Source organism: Plecotus auritus (assembly GCF_963455305.1).
Source record: "Plecotus auritus genome assembly, chromosome: 5".
Taxonomy (NCBI): domain Eukaryota; kingdom Metazoa; phylum Chordata; class Mammalia; order Chiroptera; family Vespertilionidae; genus Plecotus; species Plecotus auritus.
This window is the reverse complement of record NC_137776.1, coordinates 35668120-35685368: the sequence shown is the minus strand read 5'-3', so window position 1 is coordinate 35685368 and position 17249 is coordinate 35668120. Positions and strand designations below refer to the sequence as shown.

Sequence of the window (17249 nt, the reverse complement as noted above, 5' to 3'; positions counted from 1 at the left end):
TATATGTTTCTAATTAATTTTCTTAATGCCCAGTGGACTAAAAAAGATGGAACCTGGCATCTGGAAAACAGTTCAGTTCATAATTTGTAAAATGGAAAATAATAATGAAATGGTGATAATAAGAATATGCCCATGTAGTTGGTATAAGGCTTCAATAACATAAACTACCCTGTGAACTGCAAAGGCTCTGCAGGTACTCACGGTTTTTAATTTTGCCAACAGTGAGTTTTCCTTTTCTCTCTAGTCTATTTTTTAGTAAAAGTTTAAAAGGGTGATGTTGCTAATTTTGACTTTACAACCTAAGAAGTCAGTTTTATGTATGTTTTTCTCGTGAAGGAGTTTCTTCGTGTGTAAGCTGCTCATGTTGTTTGCCTCACGCCTGTGTTTTAGTGTTGCAGTCATCCTCACCCAGTGGCATTTTGAACACCTATGGCACAGGGACAGCTCAGCAACACTCCTGCGCACTTAGGTGCAATCCATTTCTTGGTATGGGTTGCAAGAATGAATTTGTATGCAATACAGTGATAATAAGGTATGACAACATTACACAAAAGGAGGATAAAACTAAGGATATTCTTTTAAGCAATAAAACACGATTGTGGCATTCAAGTAATCATGTCTTATATAAAACAAAGTCCAAGGAGCCCAGATCTTGTCCTCTAGATTCTTATTTGGTTATATACCCCCAACAAATCAATTCAATGGTTTAGTTTTGCCATGCATAATAATTTTATCTTTAAAACACCGTCCGTCCTTTATTATGATAAATGCAATAGGCGTGGTTTGTACAAAATTCATTTTTATTTTACTGCACTGTTTTGAGGGGAGCTTTCTCGGCTACCACTGAATTATCTAATCCCTTTGAGGGAGGAAGCCAAGGTGGTCACAGGGCTCCACCCTCTGAAGAGCTCGCTTCAATGTCTCTCTCCCAATCCTTATGAAATCATCTCTCAGGAGCAGATACAGAAATCACGTAGAGGTGCGAGCACCGAGGAACGCCTGCGTTCATACTGAGGACGCGAAGGTGGGCTTCATGTGTGTGGGTCGGGATGTGCTTGGGTGTGAGCTCTCACTAGACGTCCCCCAGAAAGACGGACTTCCTCTGTGGGCAGGTAACGACAAAGCCCTGGGCACAAGGCCTGCGACAGCAGAATGCCACGACTGCTCTCCTCCATCAATTCTCCTACTGATGTGGGAATGGGAGTGAAGCAAGCAGACGGATCACAGGCTTGACTCCATGCAGAAGGGCTTTCCTAGGGCCCAGGTTTCAGCCGAGGCCCCGGCCAGCGGTCGGATACCTCCCTGAGGCGGCTGGGACTATTCCCAGAGACCCGTCTCAGCGCCCACCTCTCCTGTGGCTGCTCTTCCCATGCTGCCCAGGAAGCATGATGCCAACACCTCAAACACTATTTCTTCACCAAACATACTTTTTTTGTTTGTTTGTTAATCCTTACCTGAGAATATTTTTATTACTGCTTTTTCAGAGATAATGGGAGGGGAGGAGGGAAGGGAAGAGAGAGAAACCGAGAGAGTGAGAGAAACATTGATGTGAGAGAGACACACTGACTGCTTCCCACACACGACCCAACAAGGGGGGCAGGAAGTGAACCCGAAACCCAGGGACATGCCCTTGACCGGGAATCAAACCCTCTGGTGTGTGGGCCAATGCTCTAACCACTTAGCAGGGCCAAACATATATTCAGGGCCAAACATACATTTTTGAAAGGGAAAAAAAGTTTCTGAAGCAATTTTCATTTACTTACATGGACTCTGTTCCCATAGAGATGCATACAGCTCAGTATCTAACATTCCTCTTATGCATTTAACTGAATTCACTAAGGATCAAGTTGCTTTTGTCAGTTCTTACAGCAAAGAACACTCCATTTAGAGTTCAAGTAATTGAAGGTTTCCTTAAACTGGACAGTGTGATTTTGATTTGTACTGGCACTGTGTCCCAGCGATCCTGACCAGAGAAGGTGCAGCAGAGAGACTGTTGTCTGAAAGAAGGCAAATGGCACTCATCCTCAGTGTTTATCACTTAACTTCGAACAAGATGGCTGATACAAATATTCATTTAATTAAAAAATAATTGCTGGGTCACAAAACTAGGAGAGGATAACAAAGAAAGGGAAATAATGGTCTATGCCTCAAAGAGCTTACAATTTAATGATGGGAACAATATAAAACAAATTTGCCTAAATCTCAGTAGGAGAGATGTAACAGCAGAAATAAAAAGCTGAAGACGCTGCAACTCTTCAGCTTAATTTCAGATGTACCTAACTTCCTGAAATTTCAGTCTAAGAGATACCTCACAAAACATTTATTTTCCCCGCCCAAAATAAAAACTTTTTAAATAGCCACTGAAACCTACTCCAATAAAACCTGGTTTATGAAAGCAGATTATCATCAGATGATACTGATTTTTGGATTATTTTGCAGCAAAATAATTCACCACCAGGAAGGCTTTCCTTTGCAAGCGTTCCACCAAGCTGCTAGAAAAGCATTTAGCAAACACACCCGATTTATACATCAGAGGATTCAATGTTGTAAACAAAGTCCCCAGTGTGGGAAGTTAATGGGGGGCCGGGCAGAAACGGGGCGAGGGGCCAGGTTCTGAGGTTCTAACGAGCGAGAGGCGTGGGACTCCACAAACCAGGAGGAGACACACAGGGACATGCACAGCCATCCGTACACGGAAGGGACTCCGGAGTTATTAAAATGTTTTCTAGACCATTTGAAACTAAACAAAGAAAAACTTTGTTTCTATGAGACAACCACAGATCGAGTTTGGATGTTGCTTATTTTTTTTTTTTTTAATAGCTATTACCACTGTAACAGCAGCTTAGCGACGCAGCGTCTGCAGTGTGAGCAGTTTTGATAAACAGCCTCTGCGGGCCACACAACGGGGATAATGTATCCTTAAGTACCGCCAATGAGCTGCCATTCTGTACAGCCAATTACTTCTGTGCGTCTGTCACTCAAAGGAAAAATGACTGAGCCCATTAGATGAAACCTTTGTCACTGTTCCTAATGCACTCTTAGGCCTCATTAATCTCCGGGAGCAGCAACAGAGCCGCCGGTGCCTCATCGCCTCCCCCGAACAGGCCCACGTGAAGCCTCTCATCTCTCCCCCAAGTGCACCGCGTTAATCAAGCTCTCCTTATTACCCAGTCCCTGTCACGGCGGAGAGCGCGCTCCCTCTTAAATGCTCTCATTATGACCCATCTTTAGAGCCGGCTAAGTGGAAAAAAAGAGAGAGGGAGAGAGGGAGAAAGAGGACGGGAGAGAAAGAGGAGAGGAAAAAGCAAGTCCGATCGCATTAATATTCATGACAATAATTAGTATTCTAGGTCACTGAATATTCATGCTATTAGTTTGGTTTTTTATGGGTTTGCTGGATGTCCTGATTACTGAAGTGTGGAGGAAAACAGCATGGTTGAGACTTTAGATGTCAACCGCAGTTCAATACTCAAAACACATCGAGATCCCGCCCCCACCCCTGGAAACGCAGCCTCAACCCTCCGGAAGGCTGTACTGTTTTGAAACCACTGGGGGCCTGAAGTGGGGGGAGGTGGGAAGGAGGAAAGGTTTCCTGTGACAAAGTGTCCATCTGGTTAGGATAAACACATAGTCACAGTTGCAAACAGCCAACAAAGACCCACTTTAGGGACAAGGAGGTCTCTGTCCGCTCAGAATGCAATGTCACCATCAGGACGCGGGAACAGAGATGAGGGGACGCACAGACCTGGAGCACAGTACCTCATGGAGACCTGGGCAAGCCCCAAGGACACTTCTCCTGCCTGCCTGGGTCGCTGCCATCACAGGGGGAATGCTGTCTGTTGTGTCTACACAAAGGCTTCATACACAGACTTTATGGCATTTAAAAAATTAATTCAAAAACTGAGCTGCTGTCCTCCTTCCTTTTCTTCATTAACGATGAGCACCCCTGCTGTGATGGATGCCTGATGCAGCTCTGGACACTCACTCACGTTGGCCAAGCTTTGGAGAGGCACCGGCGTGTGATCCTCCCAAGAACAGACGTGGTACCACCTTCCCATTTTAAAGATGAGGAAGCTGAGTGTAGAAAGACAACTGCACAAGGTCCCAAGATGTGGGGTGTGGGATTCAATTTAGTTTTTCTGACTCCTGAGGCCGTTGTGTTTTCCTGCTCTCTACTTAAATGTCAAAATAATTGTCAGAGTTAACCTAACAGTCTTCTGTCACATGAGGGTATAATTCTACCAGAGTGGCCGGCCAAAAACTCCGTCAGAAACTACCTGGACATCTGACTGCCTTCTCTGAAAGTGTACCTGAGGTTACAGGTGGGTAGATTCTCTAAAATGGGACTTCTGATGGATTCCCATTAGAAAGGCAATGTCAGTTCTGAGCCTGAGGAACGGAAACAGCAGATACTACATGAGCTTTCTGAGTGAGCTTGGAGAAAGGGGAAGACGAGATGGAGAAGGGAAATTCAACAGGCCCAAATAAATAAATATCTTTTGGATTCTTCTCCTTTTCTTTTTCTTCTTTTTTTTCCCCCCTCTGGAGTAGATACTGAAGTAATTTTTTCAAAAAAAGCCATCGAGAGGAAAATGTTCTATATCTGTCATCTAAAAAGGGGGGAGGGGAGATTAACCAAAAAACTTATATGCATATGTGCATAATAACCCATGAATAGACAACAGCATGTTGAAGGCCCGTGTGTGTGTGTGTGTGTGTGTGTGTGTGTGTGTGTGTGTGTGTGTGGCTGGAACAGGGTGGAGAGGTCAATGAGGAAAAAAAAGGGGATATCTGAAATACTTTCAATAAAGATACATTTTTTAAAAAATATTTTTTCTATCTTCATACTTGATTGATAATAGTTTGGCATTGCATAGGCTTCCAGGTTCAAAGTTATTTATCCTTGGAAGGGAACTCTTCCATTATCTAGCAGTAGTGTTGTTTGTAGAGGTGAAGATTCCATCGTTCCATCCTTTGTAGGTAACCTGGCTCTTCTCCTACCTCATTTGTTCTCTGCATTTACAAAGCTTCCTCCCCCATCCATCTCGATGCCTGACTCCTCAGACGGGAAGGCCCCAGCATGTCCTCCTCACCTCTAGTATATTTTCTTCTGTTATATCTTTGATTCCCGACAGTGTCGTTAGCCATGTTATTTAGAATATTTAACTTATCTAGTCAATCTTTTTGCAATCTTTTTTCTTTAATTTTCAGTAACTCCTTGGTTTTTCAATCTTTTGTTTGTTTTATTTTATGGATACAATAACTAATCTCTTAAATCTTTCTGACGATAGTTATAATTTCACCAAAAATTATAAACTAACAGAATGGATTAACAAGACAGATATAGGAGCTAAATGAGAAAAGTGTTAACTTTACTAAGGGATAGAAAATAAATTTGAATAAAATGGGTAATAATTGAGTTCCATGATAGGAAACTGTGGTCAAGATTCAGGTTTTCCACCATTAATTGACAGGATAAAAGCAGTGACAATTGGAGTCACATGAGGTTATTTTTAAGGGGAAGGAGTGGGCTTCAAGTTACTCTGAAGTTTATTGGGGGAAAAAATGCATGACAATAGCCAAGAAAAATTGGAGGATAAAGCCAGGGTGGTGAATCTGCATCAGGTCAGACAATGTGGGAATAGCAGATCAATGAAATACATTCTTGAGCACAGACACAGAGCTCATTTGATTAAATGAGTTAGTTTACAATAAAGGGGGCCAATAGGATAAACAGGGAAGGGAAACATTCACCATAGAGAGAAAGAACAGATAGTTACCTATTTGAATTAAGTTTAATTAGATGTCCTATCACATATAATGACCCAAACAAATTAAAGATGGATTAGTAATTAAACTTTTTAAAGGACCTGGAAGGTATATAGTCATTCATTATACTATTATTTCAACTCTTCAGTATGTTGGAAAACTTTTACAATAAAAAGTTGGATATGTCTTAAAAAAAGAAACACTAAAATGATAAAATTCAGAAATACATATATATGAATTATGTTCTGATTTCAAGATGATTAAAGGCTTTCTAAGTAGAAACCAGGGAAGTAAAAGACATAATTTGATTATGTATTAAAAAGGGGGGACCTCTAAATGTAAATAAGACCATGTGGTATAAAAAACAACTAAGAAATTGGAGAAATATTATAAAGTGTTGATATCCTTACTCTACCAAGAGTTCTTACATATCAATAAGGAAAAACAAGCACCCAGTGCAAAAATGGGCAAGGGATACCTCTAAACAACTACAATGTAAGTAATAAGTACGACCAATAAACATGTGAGATGTTCAACCTCACTACTAATTGAAGAAATTCAAATAAACCAAGCATGAGGTATTTTTATTGCTTATCAGATTAGCAGAGAATCTAAAAATGATACTTAAATAGCAATATTAGCAAATGTGTGGGGGTTAAATGGGCACTCACTTTATGGATGGAGGGTTACTGCATACGCAACCTTTCTAGAAATTAATTTGGAAATATGAATCAAGAGCCTTATAAACACTTATACCCACTGACTCACTTCACAAATGGACTTTTTTTTTTAATCCTCACCCAAGGTTATTTTTTCCATTGATTTTTAGAGATAGTGGGAGAGAGGGGGGAAGAGGAGGAGAGTGAGAGAAACATGGATGTGAGAGAGACATATTGACTTGTTGCCTCCCACACATGCCCTGACCCAGGGTGAGGATCGGACTTGCAACTCAGGTACGTGCCTTTGACCAGTAATCGAACCCATGACCCTCTGGTGCACAGGCCGATGCTCTAACCACTGAGCAACTGGCCAGAGCCACACACGTACTTTTAAGACAATAATAAGTGTTATGCACAAAGATTTAGGTACATGCATATATTGGGTCTATGTGAATGGAAAAGTTACTGGGAAGAAAGCTACACAACATTGAACTAATTAAATAACACTGAGATAAAAAAATGAATAATAAAAAAAAAGAAAGCAAAAAAAAAAGAAACACTTCTAGTTAACTCAGAGCTCTAAAACAGAACAGCAGAACTCAAATAAGTGGAGAGCGAGGATAAGGGGAAGTACCATGCCAGTTCTTTGGCAAATAGCTTTAAAATAACAAAAATAATTAATGCCTATTTTTAGCTAAGAGTCCATCCCTTAAAAATAGCATCAATTTACTTCTAATTAAATTTGCTGTGTTGGGATTTTTCACGTGAGGGCACACCCTCTGAACAATAGAACGAAGGGTCACTCACTCTTCCTGGCCACGAGCCGATGATGTCACCTGCGTGCTTAAGAGGAACGAGCCACGTCTCTCACTGCCACGAATGACTGTGAGGCACTTTCTCCCCTGAAGCGGTACCTGCTCCTGCAGGTGTCCCACCCCCACTTCCATGTCCCCGCCTGTGAGCCAAATAAGAGGGAAATTGGCCAGGCTTCCTGCGTGGGGATTAACATGGCTCAGGGTCAGCTGGTTTGGCTCAGTGGATAGAGCGTTGGTTTGCGGACTGAAGGGTCTGGGATCGATTCTGGTCAAGGGCACATGCCTGGCTCAATCCCCAGTAAGGGGCATGCAAGGAGGCAGCCGATCAATGATTCTCTCTCATCATTGATGTTTTCATCTCTCTCAACCTCTCCCTTCCTCTCTGAAATCAACAAAAATATATATTTTTAAAAAAGGATGAGTTGTAATAAACTGAGGGTGCAGCCATGGCAAAGGGATTTCAACTGTGCTCCCAACCCCCCATTCGCCCACAGCAAGAGTCTTAAAGAGAGTGAACTGGGCTCTGAAACAATGGCCTTAGGAGGACCCACACTCCCTCCCTCGGCAGAGGCCATGACATACCCGACTCCATAGGATAGGATAAAGGTTACGTGGCATTTTGGATTTTCTATTTGTTACCCAACATTACACTTTCCATATGCAAGTGGCAGTTGAGCACCAAAGATCATATATCTGAAGATAAAGAAGTTCAGACTCTAAATCTCATACAAGCAACACTGCATCCTGGGTGCCTGGCGGAGTCCCACCCCCTGCTTCACTCCCAGCACAGCTCTGCCGCCTGGCCCACCTCTTGGGGTGGAGCTGCTCACACTCCCCATCACTGGGTCTCCCTCCCCGGGTGCACCCCCTGCCCTGAGCTGCTGTATTTACCTGTCTACTTGTCTCTCCCCCACCAAAGGATGCCATTCTTGAGGGCAGGGCTTACCCCGTCTCCTGTGTCCCAGGGTCCTGGACTGTGCTTAGCATGCATTAAAAATTCTATCCATATTTCTTGACTTGAATAACCCATCTTGACAGATGTGATGAGATGGGTTAGAAGGAGAAGGAAAACCAGCTGGTGATGAGGTGACTAATCCTCATTCTAGAGCTCAGGGACTCATTTCCCATAGCACATCCAATTCCTGGCACACACCAGGTACTCAATAAATATTTTTAAATAAATAAATAAGTAAATACAAAGCAACAAAGACAGCAGTCTTTTCCCTCTTCTTATCCCATAAAGCGAGCACACCATCCTGAAGAAGGAAATGTCACCTATGTCTTGCAAGAAGGGTCAGCAGGTCACAGAGACCAGGCAAAATAACCCCCCTTCTGGAATGAAGCAAGGTCTCTGTGAGCAGAAGGCCCTGGTTCTTTTGATGAGCAGTAACAGTGACGTCTGTATTGGACTTTCTGAGTTTTTTGGCACTTTCACGTGACCTCACCTGCCACCACATCAGTGACTGCACAGAGGCCAGACTAGGTCGGCCTGATGTGGTAGTGATGCATGGACAGTTACCTGCCCAAAGCCCCTTGGCATCAAGCAGCAGAACCCCGGTTCATGGACCCCAGACTCTGCTCCTTTTTAGGACCCTGCTTTCCCCAACCGATGCTGTTTATGCTGCAGAACTATGGGGTCAGCACACCATTCCTCTTCCACAGCATTTCACAGATCAGAGAGGGACATGCAGCATCGTTAAGAAGCAGAGACACATGCAGAAACCACCACAGAATAGAAGTTTATTCTGGGGAGACTAGATGGAGGGAAGAGAGGGGCATTTTGCTGGAGAAAGACACAGAGAGATCCCCGTGTTGCAGGACTCTGAGTTCAGTAGGAGGGCCTGACCAGTCCCTATACCTTTCCTCCCACAAATAATTGCGGAAGCTCAAAGCCACAGTGCCACCGTATGCAAAGACTCTTAACCAAAAAGGAACCATGACATTTGAATGGTTTGCAATTGCCAGGTAAGTGTCAGCACATTTAACTTTGAGAAGGCACTAATGCTCCCTTAAAAGAGAGTAAAGAAAACTAACGCTGTGTTAAAGAATTACATAACAGTTATGACATAAAGCTGAGAGCATTTAAAGGCTCCATGGGTCCAAGGGTTTCCTTTAAATCTCTCTCCAAACAGCCTTTTCCCTTTTATATACTTGGTTCCTATGGGTTAGTTAATACGAAGCCTTGATCCTTTAACAATTCATTCGTGTTTTTACGAAGGCCCTTAAATCCTCAGTCATGTGCACAATCGCACTAGCAACCACCTGGCTCTGGACAACCTCGTGGGCTGGCTTGTGCAGCTGGGACTTCGAGTGCCACCACGTGCAGTCACAGAACCCGCGGCGGAGAGGGAGGGATCACTGGTGGAGAAGATGAGGCTTCTAGACCTCCATCTACAACATCACGGCCAACACCACCACATGCCCACAAGCTCAGCAGTGTCCCCAGCCAGCACCATGGACAGCGGCCGGCGCACGACTTCTCTGGTGTGTCTGCCTTAAGCTTACCTGAATTGGGTGAGATGTGTAAACTGCTCATGTCCTTGGACAGGCCGTTGGTTTTGGGGCTGGAGATGGGTGCGCAGGCCGACGTGGCGCGGGGGGGCCTCTTCCCGGGGACCTTCACAGTGGTTCTCAGAAGGTCGATCTCTTTCCCGTGAACGTTCTGCATGTAATCCTGTTCAAACGTTAAACAGCCAAGATAGATTAAAAAGCAGACCTTCCACCAACTGGGACAAGACGGTAGTGGATATCATGAGCTGTAACCCTAGCCCTTTCCCCTGTGGCCCGCACTCTGAAAATGAGGAGGCCCTGCCTAGCATGGGGGCCTTGCCATTATACTGAAGTCGGAGCTCTGCCTCCAAGTCCTGCGCTAACCCAAGTCCTGGAGAGGCAAGGAGACAAAGGAGACAGGCCCATCACGGGGGACAAGAACCAGCCGTAGAAAATGAGCATGGACACAAGTCGTATTGTTTGAACTGTTGCTTATGCGACGGCACACGGGGAACCCGGCCCCTCCTGGACGGTTTACCCACAATTCCACGGAGCAGAACTATTGTGCAGGGACCTTTCTGTCTCAGAGGGCAATGCCGTTAAACATCTCCATGAGACTGAAGCTGCCTGGAGGGGCTGGAGGGGAGAAGGCCACTGAGAGCCTGGGTCAGGGGCCTGTTGGCAGATTAGGAGTTATCGACGCTTTCTTGCATTTTGGGGGGCAATGAGCCCCGTGTCTGTGTAGACACGTTATGAAACCAACAGCACTCATCAGAAAGGGATACATTCTGAACCGCTCATGAGTGATGACATTTCATAGGATTTAAGACTAAGCAGGAAATGGGATCGGTGACTCTGTCCTTGCAGAATCGTGGTGGGTTCCCTTTAGACCGTGAAGGGGAAAACCCACTTGTTTGTGTAAGCAAGTAGGTTCCTAAGGACAGCCCTCCAATGGCAGCTCTTCGTGCTGAGGCAGGACCAGGAGAACCGTGGGCCAGAGACACATGGGGGAGGGGTCAGAAGCTGCACCCCAGTGGGGACAACTCAGCGAGCTCTTCAGAGGGGAGTGACCTGGGCCTGCCTCAGCGGTGCCAGCCATGCCCTCCCTGGGCTGGCCAAGCTGTGCATTTAAGCTCCAGGGGGGCTTAGGGAGGGTCACCCCAATGTCCCCAGAGCAAACTGGTGGGGAGGGGTGGTCGGCCACGGCCACCTTGGAGGACAGTTATGGGTCTGGGGAAGGGGGAGGCTGTGTCCAGCTGGGAACAGACTGAAAACTTCACATGGAGATTAAGATGCTTGGAAAACTCCCCCAAATATAACTGAAAGAAGCTGTGGTTTTGAAAGGATGTGGACCAAAGATGTAAGAAAGCTATTATCATTAAATCAGACTGCAGGACAGGCGGACTGGAGGAAATGTAGGCAGACTTGTGGTCGAGCTCCCTGTGTTGAGGATGGGAACAAAAAGCACCTCAAAGAAAGTGACCTCTGGTTAGTGTAGGGCTACGAGCCAAGGTCATTAAAAAGGTCATTCTTAAGCCTATTTCATTTACTTCTATTAATACCTGCCGAAAATAGGCAAGGCCAAGTTTCAAAACCAAAGTTAAGGCTTGTAAATAATGAATTCCTTCTTGCATAGTTACTCCTTTAAAAATATCAACTTGCTATAACTTTCTTCTTTAATGCCAATTCTTAACAAATTAAAATACAATAACAGGAGTGTAATTGAGCATTTATTGCTTATGGGCTCTAAAATGAGGCTAATCAGAGAGTGACTAAGCCTCAGCAGGGCTCTTTTAATGGGCACGTTTCAACATACAATAACCAGGACATTTTATTCAAAATTATTATAGAAATCTACCCAGAGCCTGCTCCTTGGGTTTGAACGCGCCGGGGAACACATCTGTCTCGGGCCCAGCATGGGCCGGGGATCTGTTCTCTTGCCTGAGTTATTTAGGCGCTATAACTTCACAAGAACTAGCTGGGGGGAAATCAGAATATAACTTTGGCCATTTTTATATTTCAAGTCACCACAGTTTTTAAAAACTGTACTAAAGGCATGTCCTATGCCACAAAGGCCTCTCCAGGCGGAGCTCCGGAAACAGGTGGCGGGAGGGACCCGAGAGAACATGGCTTCTAGCTTCTCCCACGAGGAACGACACTGAGCTTCCTGTTTCTGAAAGAACAAACTCATCTTTTTCATCTCTCCTGGGCCTGGTACTGGAGGAATTAAAGCCACAACCACGAAACCCTGTCCCCCATCCTCTGAAGTGGGCTGTGCAGCTGGATGGGTCTGAGGCAGGGACTCCCTGGGTAAAGTAAAGACAGCAAGCTCAATTTTGATATGCAAATGCATGTTCCTTCTCCATGTTCCTTGTAGAAAATGCTGATCGAAGATAAAAGGGGAAAAAACCCTTTAACAAGGCATGAGGGTAATTCAAAGCCAAGTACTTTTAAACAGCACTTAACAAGTCCCCGGGGCCCACTCAAGAGCCAGGCCCCCCAGAGGTGCCATCTCCTGCCCCTCAACAGCTTGAAAAAGTAGTAATTGCAAACCTATTTGCATTTTTCTTCTCAAGTTGTCCATGCTCATCATGTGGATTATTTTTTCCGAGCAGGCGCTGGAGCAGAGGGACCCGTCCAGACGCGCGGATGGCTCTGCCGCCATCCTGCGTCCCCCCGCACCCAGGCTCCGCACCTTCGCCATCCCTTGTTTTTTGCATTTCACTCCTAATTATGTTGCATCTATTGCCGTACACTTAATTAGCTGCATTAATGTGATTTCTTTTCACATAGTCAAGCAATTAAGAGCTATGATTGAGTTTCATTCAATTAGCCTCAACAAACATGCTAATTGATGTCCCAGATGCAAATGAGCTGCAGTGAGAGAAAACTGCTAGCAAGTGAGAGGAGCCCAGAGCCACAGCTTTCAGCTTGCTGCCACCTCCGTGGGGCTGCCACCAGGAGGGTCGGTCATCAGTGCCTGGGTGTACCAGGTCCCCCGACATGGAGAATTGATGGACAGGCTGCTGTCCAAGGCTGTCCTAAAATCTCACAGTTACACATCACCAGGACTGGGAGATTGTCAACCGTATAACACTGCTCCGGCAAGGAGATGGCCCAGAGTCCACACGGAAGTACAGCAGAAGGCTGCTTAAAAAAACCCAGGCGTTCTCCCCGAAACAACCAAGGGGAAGATGCGCATGTCTCCACAGTCTATACAGTGCTCAGTAAATGGCGAGTTTATCTTAGTCAGCTCTGGGGCATCTGGCACTTCAAGTTAAGCGCAGAATACAGCAATCCATCAACAGTCCCTAAAAATACTCTTACTCCATCGATTCGCGCTGCCTCCCGTCTGGACGTTACCGGTGGCTGTCTGGTGAAAGATGGTTTGCCCGATGTGTTCACAGGGGCACCGAAGGCAGTTAACAAGGAATTAAAGCTGAACTCAACTGCATAGACGGCTGGAATGGCATCTCAAAGGCAGATATGCACCGAAGGTCCTCTCTTAACTACAGGTGGTGCAATCAGCAACACTCCATTTTTCATAATTAAATGGTGGAAAAAATAATGGACATCTTAGTTCCAATTAGGTTTTCCCGATAATAAATGTGAGAAATTTAATATTTTCCATTCATATGCAATATCTCGTCTAAGTTAGGTAACTTAGGACATACTGACATTTGCTTTGGTCTTTTATACCATGGTTAATCTAATTGGGTTTTTCCTCTTTGCATTATCTAACTTAGCATTGCTCCAATTGTGGTCCTGGGAACACTGTGAGGGTGGAGGGTGGGTTACAAGTTAAACACTATTTAAAAAAAAATTCCAAGACACTGTCTGCCTTTTTCACTGGGTTGAAAGTTGCTTTAACTTTGCACAAGTGATGGTGGCTAAACCTGCGGGCTCCTTAGCACAAGTGGGACCAAACTGTGCTACGTTGCTCATTACTGTATTCATGGCCACCCTCCTTAAATACATACAAACAAGAACAGTCTCACTTCAAAATGTTCTTAAGAGCCCCCAGGGCCCTGGCTGGGCAGCTCAGCTGGTTAGAGCATCATCCCAATATACCAAGTTTGCGGGTTCAATCCCTGGTCAGGGCATATACAAGGATCAACCAATGAATGTATAAATAAGTGGAACTACAAATCTTCTTTTTCTCCTTCCCTCTCTCTCTCCAATCAATTTATAAAAAGGCACCCTCCTTCCCTCTCTCTCTCCAATCAATTTATAAAAAGGCACCCCCCAAGTTGATTTTTTAAAAAATTTCAACCCTTGAGTACATGCCTTTTTAATTTTTAACTTCCTGGGTGGTGACCTGGAAAGCACCCGGAGTGCCCCTGCTGCGTCCTGAAGGCCAAGGGTTACCTTGCAGAGAAGCACCTCCCCGGCTGTGTGAGCTGCAAGCTGAACTAGCCTCCTTTTTGCTGGGGCAACATTTTTACTTGGAAGAACGACCATGTCAGACTTTAACTACAATTATTGAGTGTTGAGTATTTGGCAGGTATTTTCTTGAAAACGGCATTTATGGCCAATGATAAAATTTGAGCTTTCCCATGACAACGAGGATTTTCAAAACCTGTATGGCTCACCATGAGCTTGACACCTTCCAAAGGAAGATAGACTTTACTGACAAGGGTGGTGGTGATACAAATGTGATTTCTGGACATGACGGAATGAGAGTGTCACCCTTTGGAAATCTGCATACCTCAGTTACACACACCTCTGAGGTGACCGATGCATGGATGAAAGAGGATTCAAAGTGCAAGACAGTTCTAAGGGTTCCAACGTGGCAGAGAATGAACATTTAGTGACAGGGTTTCGGATCCGCACTGCATTCCGAGCTTTAACAGACTCCAAGAACATGCACAGTGGCCTGAAATGGCTAGCCAAAAACTCCTCCCGTTTCTAACAAAATAACTGAACCAGGAGACAGTTTCCTCAGACGCTTTCACCAAAACAACGTATCGCAATGGATTAAAGGAGGCACCAGCGGACATGACAACCAGCTGTCTTTTATTAAACCGGACAGCACAGAGCTTCGGAAAAATGCACCCGGCAGTACTCTTCTCACGATTTTCTTTTGGAAAGTATAATATTCATAAAACATCTTATTTATGGAATAACATTACGTAATCGGGTGGTTTATTATTCCTATTTTAAATTACATAACTGTTTCAAATGTTCTGTTTTAATTTTTAACATGATAAATATTGACAGATATAATGCACAGAAACAAAGCTTTTTTAAGTGCTTCAATGTTTAGGAGAGCGAAGCGGTCCTGAGGCAGCAGGTTTGAGAACTAGCAGTGTGGCCGAATGGTCACGGAATAGCCAGGGCTCTGAGCGTGCGACTGTGCACGGATCTGGGGGTGCACAGATCTGGGCCTCTGTGGAGAAATCAGGAGTGGTCTTCCGACCTGTGTCTTCTGGAGGGAAGGAGTGACTCCTTACTCCCTATTTTCACTGTACTTCATGAACGCCCAAACATGAAGCAGTAGTTTGTACAAGTTCTATTTTTAAAAACCCTTACTTCTGGGGTAAAAAAAAAAAAGGGTATGCAAGAGAGACACCATTGTTAGATGTACTGCTATTCCCAAACTCCATTTAATACTGTTTTCAAAGGAAATTAATCTGTAAAGATGTACATAATACCTACCATCCATTCAAGGAGACCCAGCGAATGCCCAAGCCCAGCATTTGTGAGTAACAAACGCTGGCCTCGTACATAGCCACGGCACAGAGGAAGGCGATGTCCTGAAATCACTAGGAAAATATTGTAAAACTCTGACAGATCTCCTGGCTTTGTCCTTTCAGATCCGGTATCTCAAAGGAGCCCATTCCTCCTGCTCTCCAGTGGTGCGGCAGGAGGCAGCGCCTGAGTGAAGCGCCCTCTAGAGGAGAAACCACAGCGTTTCACAAGACAGCTAACGGATTTCCGGGGCTTCACTTTGGGAGGGGGCTCTGTAAAGACAGAGCTTGTGGCCACCACAGGAAGGAGGTGCCTGGCAAACCCATTTCCCATGGGGCAGAGATCTGATTCTTCACTTAACGAGTGCTTTATTGGGCCTGGTGAGCGACGTGGTGAGAGACAGCTGGCGCAGCCTCGTGAGGGTCAGTGGGCAGGCTTCATGGACCGAGAGCTCTGACCCCACAGCCAAGGCAAGTCCTCCAGCCTGTGTGCTTCCTACAACATGGGCTGAAGTCCAACAGTAGCCAGGGTGGGGGCTGGGGGGAGAGAGGTTATCATCATGTAAATCAAAACAGCAGAAAATTCCCAACTGCATTGTGAATCTCTTTTTTAAAAAAATATATTTTTATTGATTTTAGAGAGGAAGAGAGGGAGAGAGAGAGAGAGAAGCATCAATGATGAGAGAGAATCACTGATCCGCTGCCTCCTGCACGACCCACACTGGGGATCAAGCCCGCAACCTGGGCATGTGCCCTGACCAGGAATCAAACTAGTGACCTCCCGGTTCATAGGTTGACTCTCAACCACTGAGCCACGCCAGCCGGGCCTCTTTTGCTTAACTATACGTCTGGATTGACCTAGTGTCCCGTCTTTCCCCTGCAAGAAAGCTTGTCCTCACTGTAGGTTAAAGTGAATATAACCAGCTGTGGCCCGAGTGTTGGAACTGAGGCTGCACAAAACGAATGTGTGGGGTACGAACACGGCTTCCTGTCTTCTCAGCCACCGGGGCCTATTTCAAAGGCAGGCGGGAGTGGAACTTCACCTCAACGAACGTCAAGGAGCCAGCGTCACTGCTGGGCGGGGTGACTTTTAATAATCACAGATGGCTTGAAACAGGTGGATCTTGGAAATGTTGAGTTATACGGGAATTGTCACCATACTGATACTAGGTCTGTCTGAAGCTCTTTAAAACTTGATATTCGTGCCCGGCTAGATTCCCAGTAGGGGGCATGCAGGAGGCAGCCAATCAATGATTCTCTCTCATCATTGATGTTTCTACGTCTCTCTCCCTCTCCCTTCCTTTCTAAAATAATAAAAAAAAATATTTAAAAAACAAACAAAACAAAAAACCCCTTGAGTTTCCTTGGGATGAATTTGCTGGAGTATGCAACACTTAAAGACAGATTTTTTAAGAGAAGAAATACACATCTGCATACACATCTGTCCTCCAGAGCACTGATGATCACTAGGCCTTTCTTCTGCCATGGGGCCCAACGCAGGACAGAAAAATGCCCACGTCAGTTCTTGCCCATCACAAAATTTAAATACTTCTTCCAGTCTTTAAACCTTCACCGGCCTATTTAGAAGTCTTATTGTTTATCCCCTCTCCCCTCATGCTTTGCTTTTACAGGCAGTATTCTGTTTCCCTAACACTACTGCTCACCAAGGAGTTTCACAATAACATAATCAGGGTCATTTCAAATGCACAGGAGTCCATTCACTCAGTAATAGAATGTTCTGGTTTCCTCAACTAAGCAAGTCTACAGAAACGTGGTCAGCTTCCTCCTGGCCGGAGCTAGGCTTCAGAGTGACCGCGTCGGGGGTC

General features: G+C 45.0%; 1 protein-coding gene across 12 annotated transcripts in view; it reads right to left on the bottom strand.

Moving 5' to 3' along the window:
- Positions 1 to 17249, bottom strand: part of AGAP1 (ArfGAP with GTPase domain, ankyrin repeat and PH domain 1) — a 418249-nt gene that overhangs the window by 120783 nt on the left and 280217 nt on the right. For all 12 annotated transcript variants that reach the window (XM_080670319.1, XM_080670320.1, XM_080670312.1 and 9 more), the window contains one exon: positions 9749 to 9917. In XM_080670319.1, coding sequence (XP_080526445.1) covers positions 9749 to 9917 — 169 coding nt within the window. The remainder of the gene's footprint in view (positions 1 to 9748; positions 9918 to 17249) is intronic.